Source organism: Manis javanica, chromosome 3 (assembly GCF_040802235.1).
Source record: "Manis javanica isolate MJ-LG chromosome 3, MJ_LKY, whole genome shotgun sequence".
Classification (NCBI taxonomy): domain Eukaryota; kingdom Metazoa; phylum Chordata; class Mammalia; order Pholidota; family Manidae; genus Manis; species Manis javanica.
Window position 1 is genome coordinate 25870203 of NC_133158.1, and position 18101 is coordinate 25888303.

An 18101-nucleotide genomic window follows, 5' to 3' on the forward strand; every position below is an offset into this window, starting at 1 on the left:
TCCCTTTCAGTCACTTCTCACTCCCACCACCGCCACCATGGCCCTGAGGGGGGAAGCCACTGTGTGAATTTCTCTTACCTTCCACTAATGTTGCCTGCTCTGGGCCAGATTTGTTTTGAAGGGTTACCTCTGACCTGCCAGTTGAGGTAGAGTGAAAAGTTTGGAGAAGTGGAATAATCTCTCTATAACTATTAGCTCTTGGTTTGCAGGGTGGGACCATTCATTGGACTAGATTTAGGGAAAAGTAGACAAGTGGCTTGTGGAGAAGCCCTGCTTAAGGAGCCTGAGGGCTGGGAGACAGGTGCCCACCTGCTGGTCTGAGGACCCTCCTGCATCAGGGACACAGTCCTGAGTAGGCACCCCCTGGTGTCCTCTCATGCCCTCCAAACATTATTACAGGAAGAGGTTTAAGCAGCAGGTCTGTGAGCTGTGTGCGGGGTCCTGGTCTTGCTGAGTCCAGACAGCACTGGGCACCACAGAGGGGCAGGACCTGTCTGCAGGAGCCCCAACTCGAGGACCCTGGTCTCAGTGCCCTCTTTCTCCCCACATCCCATCCTGCCTCTGTGGACAGGGGCAGGTCTTAGTTCTCCAGCACGGCTATCATTTTTTACTTTTCTTGTACAAGTTAGCCACTTGTACAAGAGACCACACTTCTTCCTTGCAGAGTGTCTCCGTATAGATTCCCAGTTGGGAGACCGGAAGTGACAGCTGTTGCTTCTCCTCCATGCTGTACCACCTCCTTGGCCTGCCCCTCACATGGGCGTCCTGGTGAGGGTGCACCTGTCAGCGTGTCACATGTCTCAGGGGTGTGTAAACATTATCTGTGTGATACCACCCATGAAGTTTCTCCCCAAGCTCCTGCCGCCCCATGAGCAAGCAGGGAATGTTAGCCATTGTGACCTCTGGCCGCTCTGGTGATCTCTTGGGTTTTCCTAAGTACCCAAGAGTGCTGTTGTCATGCCACTTTGCAGATGAGAACATAACATTTGGGTTTTGGAGATATCACTTTCTAAGGTGATACTGGCTAGTGATTGTAGAGCTGAAACCAGCACCCTCCGACTCGGGAACCAGTTCTCAGCACTTTGCTCTCCTGCCCCGGCTGCTCAAGGGACATCTTCACATTATACTAATGTAATGGCAGTACAGAAACAAAATGACCATGCTCAGTGGGCTTGGTCTGTGCTGATGTGTGCGCGGCGGCAGCCCTTCCCTGTGGGTTGAGAGAGCTGAGTAATTGGCCTAGGGTCACGGGGCTAGTGGGCGAAGAACCTGGGACTCAAACCCAGGTGGTCTGACTGGACGACCTGCCTTGCTAACCTTTCCATTAAGAAAAATTCTCCTTCCTTTGAGGCACTGGTCGTATGTTTGTTTTTGATACTGAGAGGCATGATAGAGTATACATCTCATTTCAGCCCGAAGGCCAGGCACCTCGTAGCCAAGCCCAAAACTGCCCCGATTCACTCCTTCCATCCTCCAGCCACCAACATTGTTCAGTCCTGCTTCCCTCATGTCACTGTACCCGAGAGTCCACTGTATGATTTTATTGACCACATTCTGTTTATAAAGCCTTTTCAAATCCTTGTGCAACTGAGGACTATTATAAATAATGCAAAATAAATAGACTGGGCATTGCAGAAACATGTATAGATGAATGTAATCCTTAGTCCCCTGTCCTTCTCTCATTTCATAAGAGGTCTCCTATCAATTGACATCCTTTGGGTGAACCAGCTAGACGTTATACAGTGTGGCTTGTAACGAGCGATCTGTTTGTGCTGTGTTGGACTGTTGTAGATGACAGATGGTGGGCTTCATTTATTTACTTACTGACTTGTTTAAAGTGCATCTGTTTTCTTGAATGACCAGATTGCCCAAAGATACTTTTTTAAGTTGCCTCTTTGCAATGAGAAAACTAATGGGGTAGCAACTGAAGTTTATTGCCCTGAGTGGCTGCCTTCTGGTGCAGCCTCCCCATGACCCCGTGTGGGTGAGATGTTGTATGATCTGTCTTGGGGAACATGTAGTCAATGTAATTAGGTGGCTGCAGGTTGAGTTCTTAGTCCTTTGCTAGGCCTGCAGATGCATCGGCTCTCCAAGAAGTGAACAGTTGGAACTTGGGTTTCACACATTTGAGCGATTTTCCAGAATTAATCTTTGTTGGGGATTTATTTCTGTCATGGCCACTGAACATAAGCAAGATTTGATTGAGGGGATCTAGTTAAGAGGAGTCACGAAGTGTTGGGTTATATCCATTCTTTCATCAAATAATTATGGAATACCTTCTATGGGTGGGCCTCCCCGGGTACTCTGGGGACAGCTGCAAACCATATTGGTGGGGCATCTACTCTTGCAGAATTTACACTCTGCGTAAGGCAGTAAGTAGGTGAACAGTAAACACAACAGTGTCATTTCAGAGGCCAGCTGCTGTGAAGAGACTAAGACAGAGCATGTGAGAATAAGCAGCTGGCTTGGCTGCTGCTTTACATAGGATGATCAGGGACAGCCTCACAGGAATTGATGTTCGTGGTGAGACCAAAGGATAAGGGGACCCCAGCCATGGGAAGAGCCAGGAAAAGCAAGGAAGAACAGGGCAGTAGCATCCACTGTCTGCCACAGTGCCGCTTGCCTGGGTCAGATTCCTACAGATAAAAGGCTGTTTCAGTAAAACATCATTGGGGTGATTATTAGGTTACTCTGTCTTTTCCTTTCCTGCCAGTTTTATGGGCGAGGGGGGCAGGGGCTTGGCTCCTTTTTGCTCATTGTTGATCTCCTGTGGTGGGCATAGTGCCCAGGTCAGGACAGGTGCATAGTGAGTAGTGGGTGGATGGGTAGGTGGATGAATGGATAGATGGGTGGACGGACAGAATGGTGGATGGATAGAATGACAGATGGCATAATGGATGGATGGATGAAATAGTAAGAAGTCTAAAAGAAAAGGCAATAAAGGACAATGGGTGACACTGAAGACCAGCTTGGTTCTCAGAGTGGGAGTCTTGAGGGGACCCAGAATAAGGCCACACAGTAGGCAGGGGGTGGCTTACTCAGGCATTTGGGAGCAACTCAAGGGGAAAGAACCACGGAGCACAAGTAGGAAGGATGGATCCTGTGTGTGTGTTAGAAACAAGCAGAGGTACAGGTCAGTGAGGAGAAGGAAGGACACAGTCAGGAAGTACTTTGTGAGCAAGTGGCATAGACATGTCAGTGTACAGATGGGCTAGTGGCTGTGAGAAGGGTCAGGTGACTGATGGAAATGTGGTGGTGGTCTGGTGGGGTGGCTGATTCAGGCACTGGGCGTGGGGGGAGTGAGAGAGAGAGGAGTTAAGGGGCATCAGAGGACTCATAAGATGTTAGTTTTTCCTGGCATGTCAGGACTAAGGCTACGGTCTGTAGGGAGATGCCATCTTTCCAAATGGGGGAGGATATGAAATTGGCAGAACGATCCAACTGAGAGAAGCAAATATATTGTTTTAGAGCTTTGTTTTATTCCTCTGGAAATGACCGTATTGTATTTTTATGTAAATAACTCACAACAGTGTGGTATTTACAAAAGGGTGAACAGCGAACACTCATAAATGAAGTTGAGACACCATATTGTGTTTTTGTATCAACAATGTATACTATTGCTTACAGTGGGTCTAAAAACAAATGTGTATCCAAGAGGCGAGCTACCTGTTAAATTCCCCATCTACCCACCCTTTACCTGTCCTTCAAGACTTGGTTTAAAAAATGTATTTTTCATGAAGATTTTGGGATCACTCCAGCCCAATGTCATCCTTGCCAGCTCTGAACTTCTATAATATAATTGTCTGTGTAGCTCCTGGAACACTTTGTACTTACACATTTTTATCTTAGTTGTAAAAGTGTCATCCTAACCTGGTATGGAGCCCCATAGGGCAAGTAGCACATTGTACTCAACTGTTTATATTCACAGGGCTGTGCAAAGAGGAGGGACTCACTTAAGTCCTTAAACACATGACTGGCCTGGCAGTAATCACCAAAATACACTCCTTTTCCATTGTTAATGGAATTGTTTTGTGTGCATGTAGGGGGTTGTTCTTAGTTGGCTAAAATCTGCCCACCACCCCTTAGCATGCTTCCCAAGCCAGTATGACTGCTTCAAGAAAGACAGCCAATGGCAGGTTGCTTCAAACGCTCTGTGTTGAAAACCTTAGGCTGTAGAATCCAGAGAGTAATAGTGCATGGAACAGGGTTTAACCTTGGCCCATACTTAGACCATTTGTGAGGTTCTGTGGCTGGCTCTGATCTCTGTGAGGTTTTGGTGTCTTGAGTGGGATTCAGTAACTGGTCTGACACAGTGTTGAAAAATCTGTGGGTTTTCTTTGGCAGCACTCCTTTTTCTGCCGGTTGACAGAAGATAAGAAGTCAGAGAAGTTCTTTAAAGTCTTCTATGACCGAATGAAGGTGGCCCAGCAAGAAATCAAGGCAACGGTGACAGTGAACACCAGTGACTTGGGAAATAAAAAGAAAGATGATGAGACAGACAGGGATGCCCCATCAAGGAAAAAAGGTAAATGCTCCCCTGCATGAAGCTCTTCTGTCAGCTGGATCATGAGCCCCAGAGAAGTCTCATGTTTCCTGTAGTTTTTTCTTTACTTCTAGACTCCAAACTGTATTCTGACTAGGGTTTTCAGAAGAAGGAAACTAATCTGGTTATAATGTAATTCTTCCTAAGTAACATGAGCTTAATCCCTGCTGCCCTGTAGGTTCCTCTTGTGAAAAGCGTTCTAGGGAAACTCAGGGATATTTTATTGGCAGGAACTACATCAGTAATCTTTTCCTGTAATTTTCCACTTTATATTAGAGAAAGTTGAGTAATATACATGCTTTAAAACTAGATGTCCATCTTTTGTCAACTAATTCCCCCTTATTTCCTAAAGTATTTGAGAGTTCACAAAGCTTTGTATCCCTTATCTTGCTTGAAGAGAAGTAATATTTGGGGGTAGTGGATAGGCCCACAAGGGTTGGTGTCAGATGGCCTTGAGCAGGTTAATGAACCACTCTAAACCTTGTTTAGTTTAGAACTGGGTGTCTTTGCCACAGCACGCTTGACATCTGGAGAATTCATTCCTATAGGGGCTTTCCCGTGCATTAAATGATATTTATCAGCCTAGGTGACTTCTACCCAGTAGATGACAGTAGCTCACCCCAGCCCCCAACCGAAAATGTCTCTAGATATTGCCAGCTGTCCCCTGGGTGGGGCTGGGGGCAAAATCATCCCTAGTTGATAACCACTAGTCTAGTATGGGGATTAAAAAAAAGAATGGCTAACATTTACTAACTACTTCCTGTGAACCGGGCCCTACCCAAAGTTCTCTACATGTGTTAATTCATTTACAACTCAGGTCAACCCTGCAAAGTAGATAAAGTTGTTATCCCTGTTTTACAGATAAGGAAACTGAGGCACAGAGGTAGTAATGAAGTTGACCTTGTTAAGGACATGCAGTAGAGCCAGGGTTTAAACCCAGGCAGGCCAGCTGCAGAGTCTAATGCTCCTAACCTTACCTTATGCCTGGTTACTTTACAGGGTTACTGTGACAATTAGAAGGGATAACACACATCAAGGCCTTAATCACAGTGCCTGGGGACTTAGCGAAGGGCTCAGTCGATTGTTGCAACAGTAACTAGTATTATGAATAGCGCTATGGTGACCCTGTCAGGAACCTTGTGTAGTGGAATTCACTGATGCACTAGCCATTTTACAGATGGGGAAGCTGAAGCTCAGAGCCTTAGCTTTGTGTGGTTGATGGCACCTACGCTGAGGCTTTTCCCTAGAACACAGAGCACAGAGGCAGTGTCAGAGCCCTGGGTGAGTTGGCAGGCCTTGACGCAGTTCTGGTCCCATCTAAGCACTGGGAGAACATGGTGATTTTCAGGCGTGTTTTGCTGACCTTGAGAGCCATAGTGAACATGAGAACTTAGGTCTCTGGGCTCTGTCTTTAGTGTAGTGCGGAGCATTCCAGAAGGGTCAGCACCACTGGTTGTCTCACATTTGCATTCTAGCCAAGGAGCCCACCACTCAAATAACGGAAGAGGTCCGCGATCAGCTCCTGGAGGCCTCGGCCGCCACCAGGAAGGCCTTCACCACCTTTAGGAGGGAGGCTGACCCCGACGACCACTACCAGTCTGGGGAGGGTGCGCAGGCCACTGCGGACAAGACCAAGGATGACCTGGAGATGAGCGCCGTCATCACCATCATGCAGCCCATCCTCCGCTTCCTGCAGCTGCTGTGCGAAAACCACAACCGGGACCTGCAGGTGAGGCGGGCGTGGCCAGGGCCATGGCTTCGTCACTCATCGCAGCCCCTCTCCCTGCCACCAGTGCCCTGGAGTCGAGGTGCCAGGACAGTTCTTGGTATCTGGGCAATCGGTGTGTCTCTTTATCTGTTCTCCCCGCCATCCCCGCCGGGACGGAAACCGTGTCCCAGTTAGGCGCCTGCTCCATGCAAGTGCATATCTGTGTGTATTGCCGCTAGCCTGCTACTGTTTGGCGTAGAGGTACCCAGGTGAAACGTGGATGAGTGGATGGATGGATGATTAAATATGCTAGACTTAACAACAAAATCTGGGACCTAGAAAGTTCTAATTTAATATCTGTTGGTTGATGAGTGAAGTGGCCTTCCCAAGTTTTACACAAACGGGCACTCAGAAATATTTGTTGAGCTGATTATTCCAGAAACACTTTGTTCACTTTTTTTGTTGTTAGAATGATAATGATGGCCAAGGTTTCTTGGGCACTTGGAGTATCCTGGATGCTAAGTATCGCTTAATTTATTACATTCGTTTCGTAGATGAGAAAAGTGAGGTTCAGGAGACACAGGTGGGGAGGGCAGACCTGGGACTTGAACCCAGGCAGTCTGATGGTAGAGCTCATGCTGCTCCCTGCCATGGTCAGATAGAAGCATTTTCTCCCTTGCAACATTTCCTCACCACCAATGGCTATTGAGAAAAGGCTACCGGTAGATTCCAGAGATACAGTTCTTTCTACCGAGTGGGTAAAGATTGGTGGAGCCCATCCCTGCCCAGGAGAAGCATTCAGGAGCCTGCTGTCCCTGGCCCACTGCCTGGTTACGTGATTGGCTCTTGAGGAGAATGCCCCGCTCTGTCTAAAAGGGATGAGGTTGAATAACAATAGTGTTTATGAACAGGCCCTCTAAGATAGAGCATTTCCTTCTAAAATAAGCACATTGGCAGCATTAGTTTTATTTATTTGAATAATGATGGTATGAAAAGGAAGTCATTCTAGTCCAAATGTGGCAATGGGAAAGTGCAGCCTTTAAGTATTTGCATTGTGACTTTATCCACCAGGTGATTTGATGGCCTTTCACACGTCCACTGGAGCCAGACCAGTTGGTGTTGCCACTGAAAACTGCCAGCACTTAAAACCTGCCACAGAATCTATTCCCAGACAGGTTGAATAAGAAGTTATATTGTTAAACAGTAAGACAGAACAATGAAGTGGAACTGGGAGATGTCTACAGTGTGAACCCCTTCTACACTGGTCTTTATTTTTAATCAAATTGGCCCAGATCTTAAAATGGAGGGATTCCCCAGAAGCCCCGCTGCTGGCCACCCTGGAGCCCGAGCTCTCTCTCCCCTTTGCTGCCTGTTCCATGCTCCCCGCTTGACGGACGTCTGAGTGTGGGGTCCTGGCTGCCAGTGTTCTTTTCTTGCCCTCTGCTCAGACGTCCCTGCTTCAGACTCCAGACGCCTTGGCCCTGGACTCACTCACCTGGGGCTGCCTGGCTCGGTCGGGTAGATGAAAGTACTGGTGGTCTGAAGCCCAGGGTTTGCCTATTGCCTCACCGGCCGCTGTCCCTCTGTCTGATGGGACTATGCCCCTTTCCCCTTCCATATCTACACCATTAGCCCCAAGGGAGGCAGGCCAGGCGGGTGTGAGTGACACCATGGAAAGCCAGGCTGGCCCACCGGCAGGAAAGCAGAGCCTACAGCTCAGCTGTGACACTCGTGTGGGTGGCAGCCCTGTCGTTTCAGCCTCCACTACTTCTAGGCTGAGCTTGGTGACCAGTGCCCTGTACTGTTCCCCTGGCCTGGCCGCTGGTCTTCAAAGGGAAAGGAGGTTGAGACTGTGTGTGTGTGTGTGCACGTGCGTGTGTGTGTGCATGCTCATGACATCATCCTGGTGAATACCTGCACCATGATAAGCCCTGCCATGGGGGCATCTTAGGGCTTCTGCGGGTTCAGAGAAGAACTGTCCCAGTGTGCTGGGTCTGGGAAGGCTTCTCAGGGGAGCTGCTCTCTGCTGAACTCTGAACAAATAAAGCTCAAGAATGGGTAGAATCCCCCCTGAACACCAGAGGGGCAGTCCTGAGGTGCTTGCTCCTGTGTGGTTATGGTTTCATGGACCCGTGCTCCCTTCCATCACCCCGATCTCTTTTTCTCCATCAGCACACCCAGCTTCTGCTGTGGAAGCAGCATAAGGCTGCCATTGCTCGAGTTCTCCATGTCTTGTTTGGAAGTCTCCACAGTTTTAGTTTTGTACCTTATCTCTTGTAAAACTCTCCTTTAAACTAACACCCTGAGAAGCCCAGGAGCAGGAGCACCTTCTAATGATTCGTTGCAAGGCTTGATTCTCCAACACACTGCTCTGTGGAAAACAGAGCTATTTGGGGAAGAGAAAGGTGTGTAATATAATTTAATACATTTTTTTTAAGACTTCACATCTTAACTTTTGAAGGTACCAGAAAAATGATCCAAGTCAGTGGTTAAACTTTTGGTTTTAGCCACAGAATCTTTCATTTGAACATCTTATGCAGAAATATACTGAGTAAAGCAAATGAGAACACAAATGCTCTGTCTAGTAGAAACTACAGAATGCTAGAACGTTCCTTTCCTCCCTTACCTATAAGAGCTCTAGGAGGCCAGGAAATTCCAGGGCTTCCCCAGGTTCATGCAGGCCCAGTTGGAAAACCAATGATTGGACCAGTGGTTTGTAAAGCTGAAAATTAGAATCATCTTTAATGATTTCCACTAAGTCAGACACACTGAGGTGCTGATAATATTGCTCTGATAAAATTATGTTTGTAGGAATCCGATTCTCAAGAGGATGGTTTTAAGCAGGACTCACCTACTCTGAATGCCACCTCGTTGGCTGTGTTCTGGAACAGGTCTGTGGGTCAGAATTTCCTTGTGGATCAAGGGAGGAGAAGACATTCTCACAGAGAGAAAATTATCAGCTCCCTGGTGTAGAAGTGCAGATAAGTTCAGAGAGAAGGAATCTGGCCTTTTGAAATTGTCCAAAGTTTCTTGTCGTATTTATATCCTTAATTTCCTGTTGGTAAATGTTGAGTACAGATAAAGCCACCAAGCTTGACTTTGCCAAACAGGCAGCTGCTGCCTTAAGCAAGCTTTGGTTACAGTCATGAGAAACTTGATGGGAAGGACTATTCCTGAGCCATTTTATATGTGCTTTTGAATCTTCCCCTGAGAGGCTGCCTCTGCTTTCACCTGGGTGAAGAGCGCAGGTTCCCATCTCTTCTCACTGATGTCTGTCTACACGCAGTCTTGAAGTCTTTCTTTTCCTTAACCCACCCATCTGGACTTGGTCCCTGGCCGTCTAAAAAGACCACAAAAAGAGCAGGATTTCCCTAGCAAAGACCAGACAGGGTGGTGTGGGCTAAGGGTGAACTGTCTTCCCTGAGCATAGAAAGAGGTCCTGTGGTCCTTGTAAGTTGCATGCCTCTGTTCTTGAGGAGGGCAAGAAGACATGGATCTGAGCTAGGGAAGGCGAGGTTCTGGCCAGATACTGCAAAACCATGAGAAATGGGAGAGGCTTTCAAGTAAGGGCTGCCACGTGAGTTTGAAATATGTCAGCCATGGTGCCTTCCTAACTCCCCTTTCCTCTAGCCATTCAGTTTTTTGCAGGTTCTTTCGGCCAGTGTCATGAAGCACCTGGCACACACCTGTCCCTGTGGTAGCTGCCAGGTGTCCATGCTGTTGTCATCATGCTGCTCAGGCTGACACCTCTGTGAGGAGGGCAAGGAGAGGTGTGTGTGGTGCTCTGATCTCACTGGAGTCAGAATGCAGGGCCAGGAAGGGTTTCCCAAAAGAAAGTACTCAAGATTCCATCCTGAAGGGAGAGGAATTCATCAGAGTGCAGATGGGAGACATTTGCAGGCAGAGGGAATAGCAAGGCTGAAGAGCAAAAAGAAATTCATTGCTGTCAGGCAGAGAGGAGCACAGTAGGAACAACGATGTCACTGAGCAGGGCCGGGCATGGTGAGATTGATGATGTCACTGAGCAGAGAGGGGCATGGTGGGATGATGTCAGTGGGGAGGGACGGGCATGGTGGGACTGATGATGTCAGTGAGCAGGGAGGGGCATGGTGGGATTGATGATGTCACTGAGCAGAGAGGGGCATGGTGGGATGATGTCAGTGAGGAGGGATGGGCATGGTGGGACTGATGATGTCAGTGAGCAGGGGATGGGCATGGTGGGATTGATGACGTAGATGGGCCCCAGAGCCATGCTGTGAATGTCACTCTTGGACAGTCAGGCCCTCTTGTGCCCCGTTCCTGAATACTCCTCCATTCCCCACCCAACTTCCCAAAGAGGGACTCAGCCAGGCCCTCAAACAGGTAGCATCTTCCCTGAAGAGCTGGAGCAAGGAATGGCTGTGGGACCCTCCTTGGCCCTTAGAAGAAACTGTCACCTAATGAAAGCCCCCACCTAATGAAGTCCCAAAACATTTGTCCTTCCTCCACCTTCCACCCAGACCTGCCTGACTGTTTGGTTTTTAGACTAGTTAAGCAAGCTTGAGAGCAAGGGACCGAGGTTACACTGGTGAAGGCAGGGAGAGGAGGGGGCTGGTTTGGTGAGTCATGTGAATTGGCCAGCTTTTGATCTGTGCATTTAGAAATGTTTTACTTAAATAAGGAATTCCTGAGTATATTCCTTCTATAAAGGTTCAAATGAAAATAAGTATTTACTGAGAAAGAATTGTCCCTTTCCCCATGCCTACCTTTCTACACGGAGAGAACTGTTTGTGGTGCGGACTGTATCCTGTGTCATTTCAGTCCTTTTTCTATATATTTGGATGGCAACATTGGGCACATATTAATGTGCTATTTGCTTTTTTCTCTTCTTGGAATCTTTCAACATAGGTGAATATGGACCGACTGTAGTGTTTCTAATTTGTAATATTAAATGATGTTGATGTAACTGATTTAACTACTCCCCAACTGACGGACATTTAGATTGTTCCCAGTTCTTCGCTGTTACCAGCAGTGCTCTGGTGATCATCCAATGCATACTTTGTGAATGGAAGTCCCATATAAGTGAATTACCAGGCCAAAGGTTACAGTCATTTAATCTTTTGATTGTATCTTTTTGTGGCACCAATTTTCTGCAGTGACCATGGAACTTTTATACCTGCACAAAAGAATATTTGTAGTTAAGTTTTGCTTCTTTTTAAGCAAAGATTTTTCATCAGAAATCTTTTCATCAAAACAGTTTTATGAGATGGTTGAATGTGGCTTGCTTTATTTTGTTGAGGAAGTACCTGCTTTTATATCTCCAGTTGACATCATAAGTGTACCCGGAGGAGGCGTACTCGACAGCATGCACACAGCACACATACACATTTACTCACTCCAGCCCCTTCCTTTATTAATGGAAATGGCCAAACAAGATAATTCACATTCCCACCATAGCACTGGGCTTAAGCCAGCCTGTAACACCTCATTTTATGATGAACCATCCCCAGTCCTAAACTCTTGGCATTCAGCGTTCTGACTGTTCCATCGTCTTTTAAACATAACTGTTGCCTTTGGAAACATCAGATGCCTCTGAGCTTAACACCTGGGGGGCGGGAAAGAGGAACGGGAACTAGAAGGGCTCAAGGAGTCGGAAGCGATTTGTCAGAGAGGAGTCCTCCTCCACTGCACCCCATACAAAAACATTCTGGAGAACAAGCCACAGTGGTATTGCCATGGCCCAGGTCCACAGTGGGCCATCATGGGATGACTTTTCTGCTCTGTCCAGAGCTGCATCTCCCTGCATGATTGATGATTCATTCATGGCACCAAAAGTTAGACCCTGTCAAAATGGCAGGATGAGTAACCTTATCCCTCTTCTCTCTGCCTTTGCTCTCCTAACGTGGGGACTGCTCATGTTCAGAACTTCCTTCGTTGCCAAAATAACAAGACCAACTACAATTTGGTATGTGAGACGCTGCAGTTTCTGGACTGTATCTGCGGAAGCACAACTGGCGGTCTTGGTCTTCTCGGACTCTATATAAACGAAAAGAACGTAGCCCTCATCAACCAAACTCTGGAGAGTCTGACCGAGTACTGCCAGGGTCCTTGCCATGAGAACCAGGTAATTCCATTTTTATTTTGGGGGTGCAAAGAAAAGTTTATCATTTTGGAAATGTTCTTGACAGGGACCAGGGCAGAAGTCACATAGCCCTTGCCTGTCGGCCTAGGGAGTCAGTAGAACTGGAGGCCTTTTTCTAGGAGTCAGGAAGGAGCTGTGGTGTTTTACGATGCTTCAGGACTTTCCCTAATTACACATACTGGACGGGTTAGCCTCGGTCTCCATGCCTGGTTTGGTTTGATTTGAATGCCCAACTCTAACTTGACTAGAGATGGATGTTCAATTTGGAGTTAAAAGAAGACCAGAAGACTGCTCTCTTTTAATGGCTAGGAAAGACTCAATAAGTGCCTGTTTGATAGAAGGAGATTTAAAGCTAGTTACACATATCTTGCTCTACAGGAGAAAATGTGTTGGTGAGATTTTAACACCTCAGGCATGCCGAGAAGAGAAAGATCCATTAGTCTTGACTTTTTTTCTTGCGCTGGAGCCCAGTAGTTTCTAGGGTAGGGTTGTTGCTTTTCCGTGACATCTTGCAGACTTTGCATTGGTTCCAGGATGAGTATGATTTTTAACTTGAATTGTACTCTGTCCTGACAGGAGGGGGTAGGCCAATGCTAAAACAGCCATTTCTAAGTGGCTTAGATAAGCCGTGTCACGTGGGTTTGCAAAGCCAGGACCTTCACTCAGAGGAGAAGAATGGCTTCTAAGAGGGACAACTGGCCGCATATGAAAACCTTGGTCTTAGTTGTCTGAATTTGAGGCTAGCATTTTGTTAGATCCGCTTTTTTCTTCTGGTTCCCTGATGAGACAGATGGTGTAGTCCAAGTTAAAATGAGAAGGAACCAAAAAAATTACAACGGGGGGTTGGGGGGAAGGCTTTATCTGACATCTAAGTGAATTTCCTTATAAACCTCAGGTTTGCTTTTCTGCCAAACAGAGGTCTGTTGAAGGGAACATACCGGAGTGGATTCTGCTGCAAATGGGGATCTTACCTGGGGGAAGATGATTAATTTTGGTATTTTTTGAATTAGACAGGAAACTTGCTTTCCAAGCTTAAGCCTTAAGCAAAAAAAGTGTGCAATACAAAAACCGAGTGATATAGAGAGAATGGAACACACCTTTAAAGGGGAAAACAGGGCTCAGAACCCAGAATCAGTCACACACCGTATTTTCCCTTCAGAACAAAAGCCGACTGCCCTGTACTGCTTGGATTAGACATGACCATTTATCAGTTACAGTGCCTATGGGGACTTTCCTACTGTTTACTGTTAATTCTGAAACTAGAGATTTTCATCTGTCTTATTTTTACCACTTTCTCACGGAAAATTTGCAGCTCTACCCTAGAGACATGACCGGGAGTGGCAAGCATTGTGTTGAAATAGCAGTTCAGCCTGTCTCCCTTTTCCATCTAATTTATGACCAGCATGTGAGTAAACGTGTGTGTGTCTGTTCCCTCAGAACTGCATCGCCACCCACGAGTCCAATGGCATTGACATCATCACAGCCCTGATCCTGAATGACATCAATCCTTTAGGAAAGAAGAGGATGGATCTGGTACTAGAACTGAAGGCAAGTAGGAAATGAAAGCAAAAGGCAGTAGCATTTGGAAACAGTCACTTGTGTGTTTTTCCTCGGCACGTGACACAGTGGTCAGTGTTGTGAAACTACGTACTGGAGACAGTTCTTTGAGTCTAAATGAATGGTCCACGTTGCACATTCTGACTCACATGCAGAACTGCAGTGTGGCCCTTCCAAGTAAGGGTCTTTTGACAGGAGACCTGCTCTTCACTTGTCAGGTCCCAGGGCATGAGAACTTGTCACTCAAAGTGGAGAAACGAATGCAAACAGCATCCAAGAACTAAGGGAAAGGCTGGTTTCTGAAAGCCGCAGGCAGAGAAGCCACGGCAACTTCATCCCCCTGGTGTCTTAGATGTGTCCCCTGTGGGGAAAAAAGGGCCGATGGAAGAACAGTCCAGCCAAACCCACGTATGATGCAAAGACATTCTATTTTCACATTATTAGCAACAGAAGGGAAAAAGGTATGCCCTGACTTTTTCTCTTCTATTGTTAATTCAGCAGAAGGGTGGTTCATAGGTGTCGGTTTAAAATAAGGAAAGTTATCCTGGCCAGTAATGTTTCTATAAGCCTCTAATGCGACTCTTTGAATTGTGTAGAAATGGTGGGTGTAGAAGCACCACTGACGTGTGTTGACTCCCCACGATACCAAACTAGTTTTATGGGATAAAACAGTGACTTCAGCTGCTGGTTTCCAAAGCCGGCCTCTTGGACATTCAAGAAGCTGACAAAGCACTCCTGGTGTAAATTTCTTAAGCCTACAAAACAAAACAAAAAAAACAAACTCTGGCTCCTATTTAGGGGTTCCAAAGATTCCATTCTCAGAATTGAACTTGCAACCAGCCTGGTGTCTAAATGAAATGGGTCTGTTTCGAAACACATTAGCCTCTCTGAGCACATTTCCTTTTAACTGTTCCCATGATGGGGCATGTTGAGATCTGTCCTCTGTCTTAGACGCAGGATGCAGCAGTGAGCTCTTTATCAGTGTCCTGGAAGAGCCTGGAGCTGTAAGGCTGAGCCGGAAAGCTGATCTGTATTTATGGGATAAACGGCATCACAGGAAAGAACGGTCGTTCGAAAAGCCCACGGGAATTGCACAGTTATTTTTACTTTTTCTTTTCTGTTTAGAACTGAGAGTCCAAACTAATAACTGATTTGGGTTTAAATGGATTTTTTTACCCCTAGTTTTCACTCCTTTGACAAACTGGGCGGGAGCATTGACTTGCATATAACTGAAGCTTGTGCATCTGGCTACTGTTTGTCAGAATGTGCATGAGGAGAGCCTGAAAGAAACAGAATTTCATGTGATCTTGATCAGCATTTCAGTGGCTTTTTCCACTCATCCAGTAATCTGTGAGTTATTATAGAAATTTCTACCCTATGAAAAGCCACCATTTCATAGCACAGCAACCTGATTGAACTGTTGTGACCTATGCTTGGAGAGCAAAAAAATACTGCTCCCTCTCATCCAAACACCCCAGACAAGAAGGCCTTTTGAGTCCTCTATACAAGGAAGCTTACAGATTCTCCTAGGCCCAGGGCCTAAAGTGAGGTCACACCGAGAAGTGCAGGGTGTGGGCACATGGACACTGTGAATGTGATGGGAAATTATGGCTTGGCATGCATACAGTGCTCCTCTGGGTCACTTCACTGTCCCCTCATTATAATATTGGGGGTTATGAGAGCTGGTAGCACTGTCTGAAGGCAGGGAGGTATTACCTTACTTGGCTGCCTTCTCTGGCCTGCAAGACTGAATAACAGCTTTTACAACACCTGCCCTGAAGGCCTCAGTGGTCCCTAGAGCAGGTTCTTCCTGACCACTGTCATCATGAGACTGCATGCCCACGAGCACCCATGGGTACCTTTCCACTTTCCACCAGGACTTGAACCAGGTAGCTTTAGGGACAAGCAGCCCAAACAAATACATGCTGTTCTAACCCACATCAGATTCAGCAGAGATGTTTCTGGAGTCGGTGTGGCCCATTCTCTGATGCAGGAGGTTGTCGGTGCACTTGACGGTGGCTCTCCCAGGGGCCAAAATGTCTGTCCAGCCAGGACGCCATGCCTGGATAAGTGAGGCCCTGGCCCCTAAGCTGCCCCTCTTTCTTTCCTTCCCTTCTTTCTTTCTCCAATTAGAACAATGCTTCAAAGTTGCTGCTGGCCATCATGGAGAGCAGGCACGACAGTGAAAATGCAGAGAGGATACTTTACAACATGAGGCCAAAGGAACTGGTGAGTCGGAGGGCTGATCCCCTGGCCCCATGTAGCTCAGAGCGGTTATCTGTGGCAGCCGAGGGACTCTGCTTCCTTACGCTTTGTTAACGATGCCCCAAATCAGAAGGATAAAGAGAACACTTGATTCGGCCCCCGAGCAGGGTCGAGAAGGGAAGCACTGCATTGGCTATGTTGTGTTTCGCCGTCTCCCTTCTGCACAACCACACGCGGAAGCCTCCCTTGCCCGTTGCCCCTCACGGGAGACGGCAGGGAGTCAGGTGGGAGCCTGGCGGCCTGGAGTTCGGGTGCACAGCTCTGCCTCCATGCTGGTCACCCCGGGTGGGCCCGTGTACTGGAGCCACACTTTCCACATCCCCAAAAAGATGAGGATATCATGTGGTCCAGAGGGCTGTTTTGAAGAGTAGACTAGACAGTTCACAGCAGACCTTAGCGCGCAGCACGGTGAACCCTTCGTGGGTGGCGGTTCCTCTTCTCCCCTGCCTCGCTCTCCCCCGCCCTTATGCCACGTCTTTGTCCGCAACCACAGAATCCACATCTCTTCTTGGTGCCCATTGCCTGGGCAACAGGAGAGTGTTTCTCGGGTGCCAAAGTTTTGGGTTTTTTTAAAAAGAAGACACAGGCTTGTTTATTTTTGTGGGGTGAGATTCACATTTGGCTGTGACTCCAGGCAGGGAGTTAGTGCTGTAGCCTGTGAGACAAGCTGAGGATGGGACTCTCTATTTGGACTTCTTCCCATGCAAATAAACTGTGACTGACAGACCTAAATCAGGGCACGAAAAGTTTTCTGCCACCTGCCGCCCTAATGTGCCCTTGGGACCAGGCTGAAGTCCCTTTATGTATTCCTTTAACTGAAGTGAACAGGGAGTGCAGCTCTTTGATCTCTGAGGTCAGGAGTGAGTTCTCAGCCTGAGATGGACGTCCTCCCCACACTTGCATAACAGCTTATATAACTGGAGGGGTGGGGAGCAGGGGAGAGGCTAGGATTTGGCACTGCTGTGCAGGAGTAGAATGATATCGCAGAGACCCCATCCCAAATCCCGGGAGGCAAGAACTCGGCCCCACCTTGGCAGGGGGAATGTTGGCATCCAGAGCCCTGGGTGCCAGGGCCAACTTCTTGGATTGCCCCCTGCTCGTTGGAGAACATCGCTCTCGGCTCATGAGGATGGGTCAGAGGCTTCCCAGAATAGACACGGTCCTAAGATTCCATAGAAGAGAAGCGGAGACTGTCCATAGAATGTCCAGAACACACGTGTACATACGTGTCCACATGCCCGCATGTGTGTACTCAGGCCCCACATCCTATGCCACGTGTTGTCTGGTCAATCTGGAATTAGGGAGAACTGACAGGCCACACGCTCAAGGAGTGAGAATCTTTTCTCCCAAACTATTTCCAGGGCCTGAGCAGGTGTCAGTGCAGAAATGTGTGACCCTATGCATATCTGGTCTTGGATAATGAGAAATAATTCAGAATACTAGCCGTGCGGCAAGGCAGGCAGCTGAAATGTCTTCTGAATCATCAAAGAAAATGATTAAGTTTTAGTACAACTTAGGTTTTAAAGCATATTGTTTTTATTCTTTGCATGGTTAAATCTTGAATGATACTCTCATTTGATGAGCAGTGGCCAGAGCGTTCTGCTGGGCTCCAGGGAGGGGTTGAGAAGCGAGCAGCCCAGCCCCTGTTGTTGGCATGGAGGCAGTGGGGGAGCAGTAAGGCAGGCTCAGAACTGTGCGCGGGATGCGCTCTGAGCAGGAGACAAGCTGCACGCGTGGGTCCTCTGGTGCCTGTCGAGACCGAATCTGAGCTCACGAGCCCTGTGATGTTAGGAATGCCCTTTGGCTCTCTCTTTCCTCATCCGTAATAAATGGGAATCTTTGATATCTGATCGACTTTTTACAAGCGTTAAATTTCCAGAAAGAATGTTAAAATACTAAGCACGGTG

At 47.4% G+C, this 18101-nt stretch overlaps 1 protein-coding gene across 1 annotated transcript in view; it reads left to right on the top strand.

Annotated features, from left to right (window-relative positions):
* Positions 1-18101, top strand: part of ITPR1 (inositol 1,4,5-trisphosphate receptor type 1) — a 296128-nt gene that overhangs the window by 221214 nt on the left and 56813 nt on the right. Inside the window, exons 45-49 of the mRNA XM_073230964.1 lie at positions 4345-4525; positions 6019-6272; positions 12154-12354; positions 13810-13920; positions 16063-16158. Coding sequence (XP_073087065.1) covers positions 4345-4525; positions 6019-6272; positions 12154-12354; positions 13810-13920; positions 16063-16158 — 843 coding nt within the window. The remainder of the gene's footprint in view (positions 1-4344; positions 4526-6018; positions 6273-12153; positions 12355-13809; positions 13921-16062; positions 16159-18101) is intronic.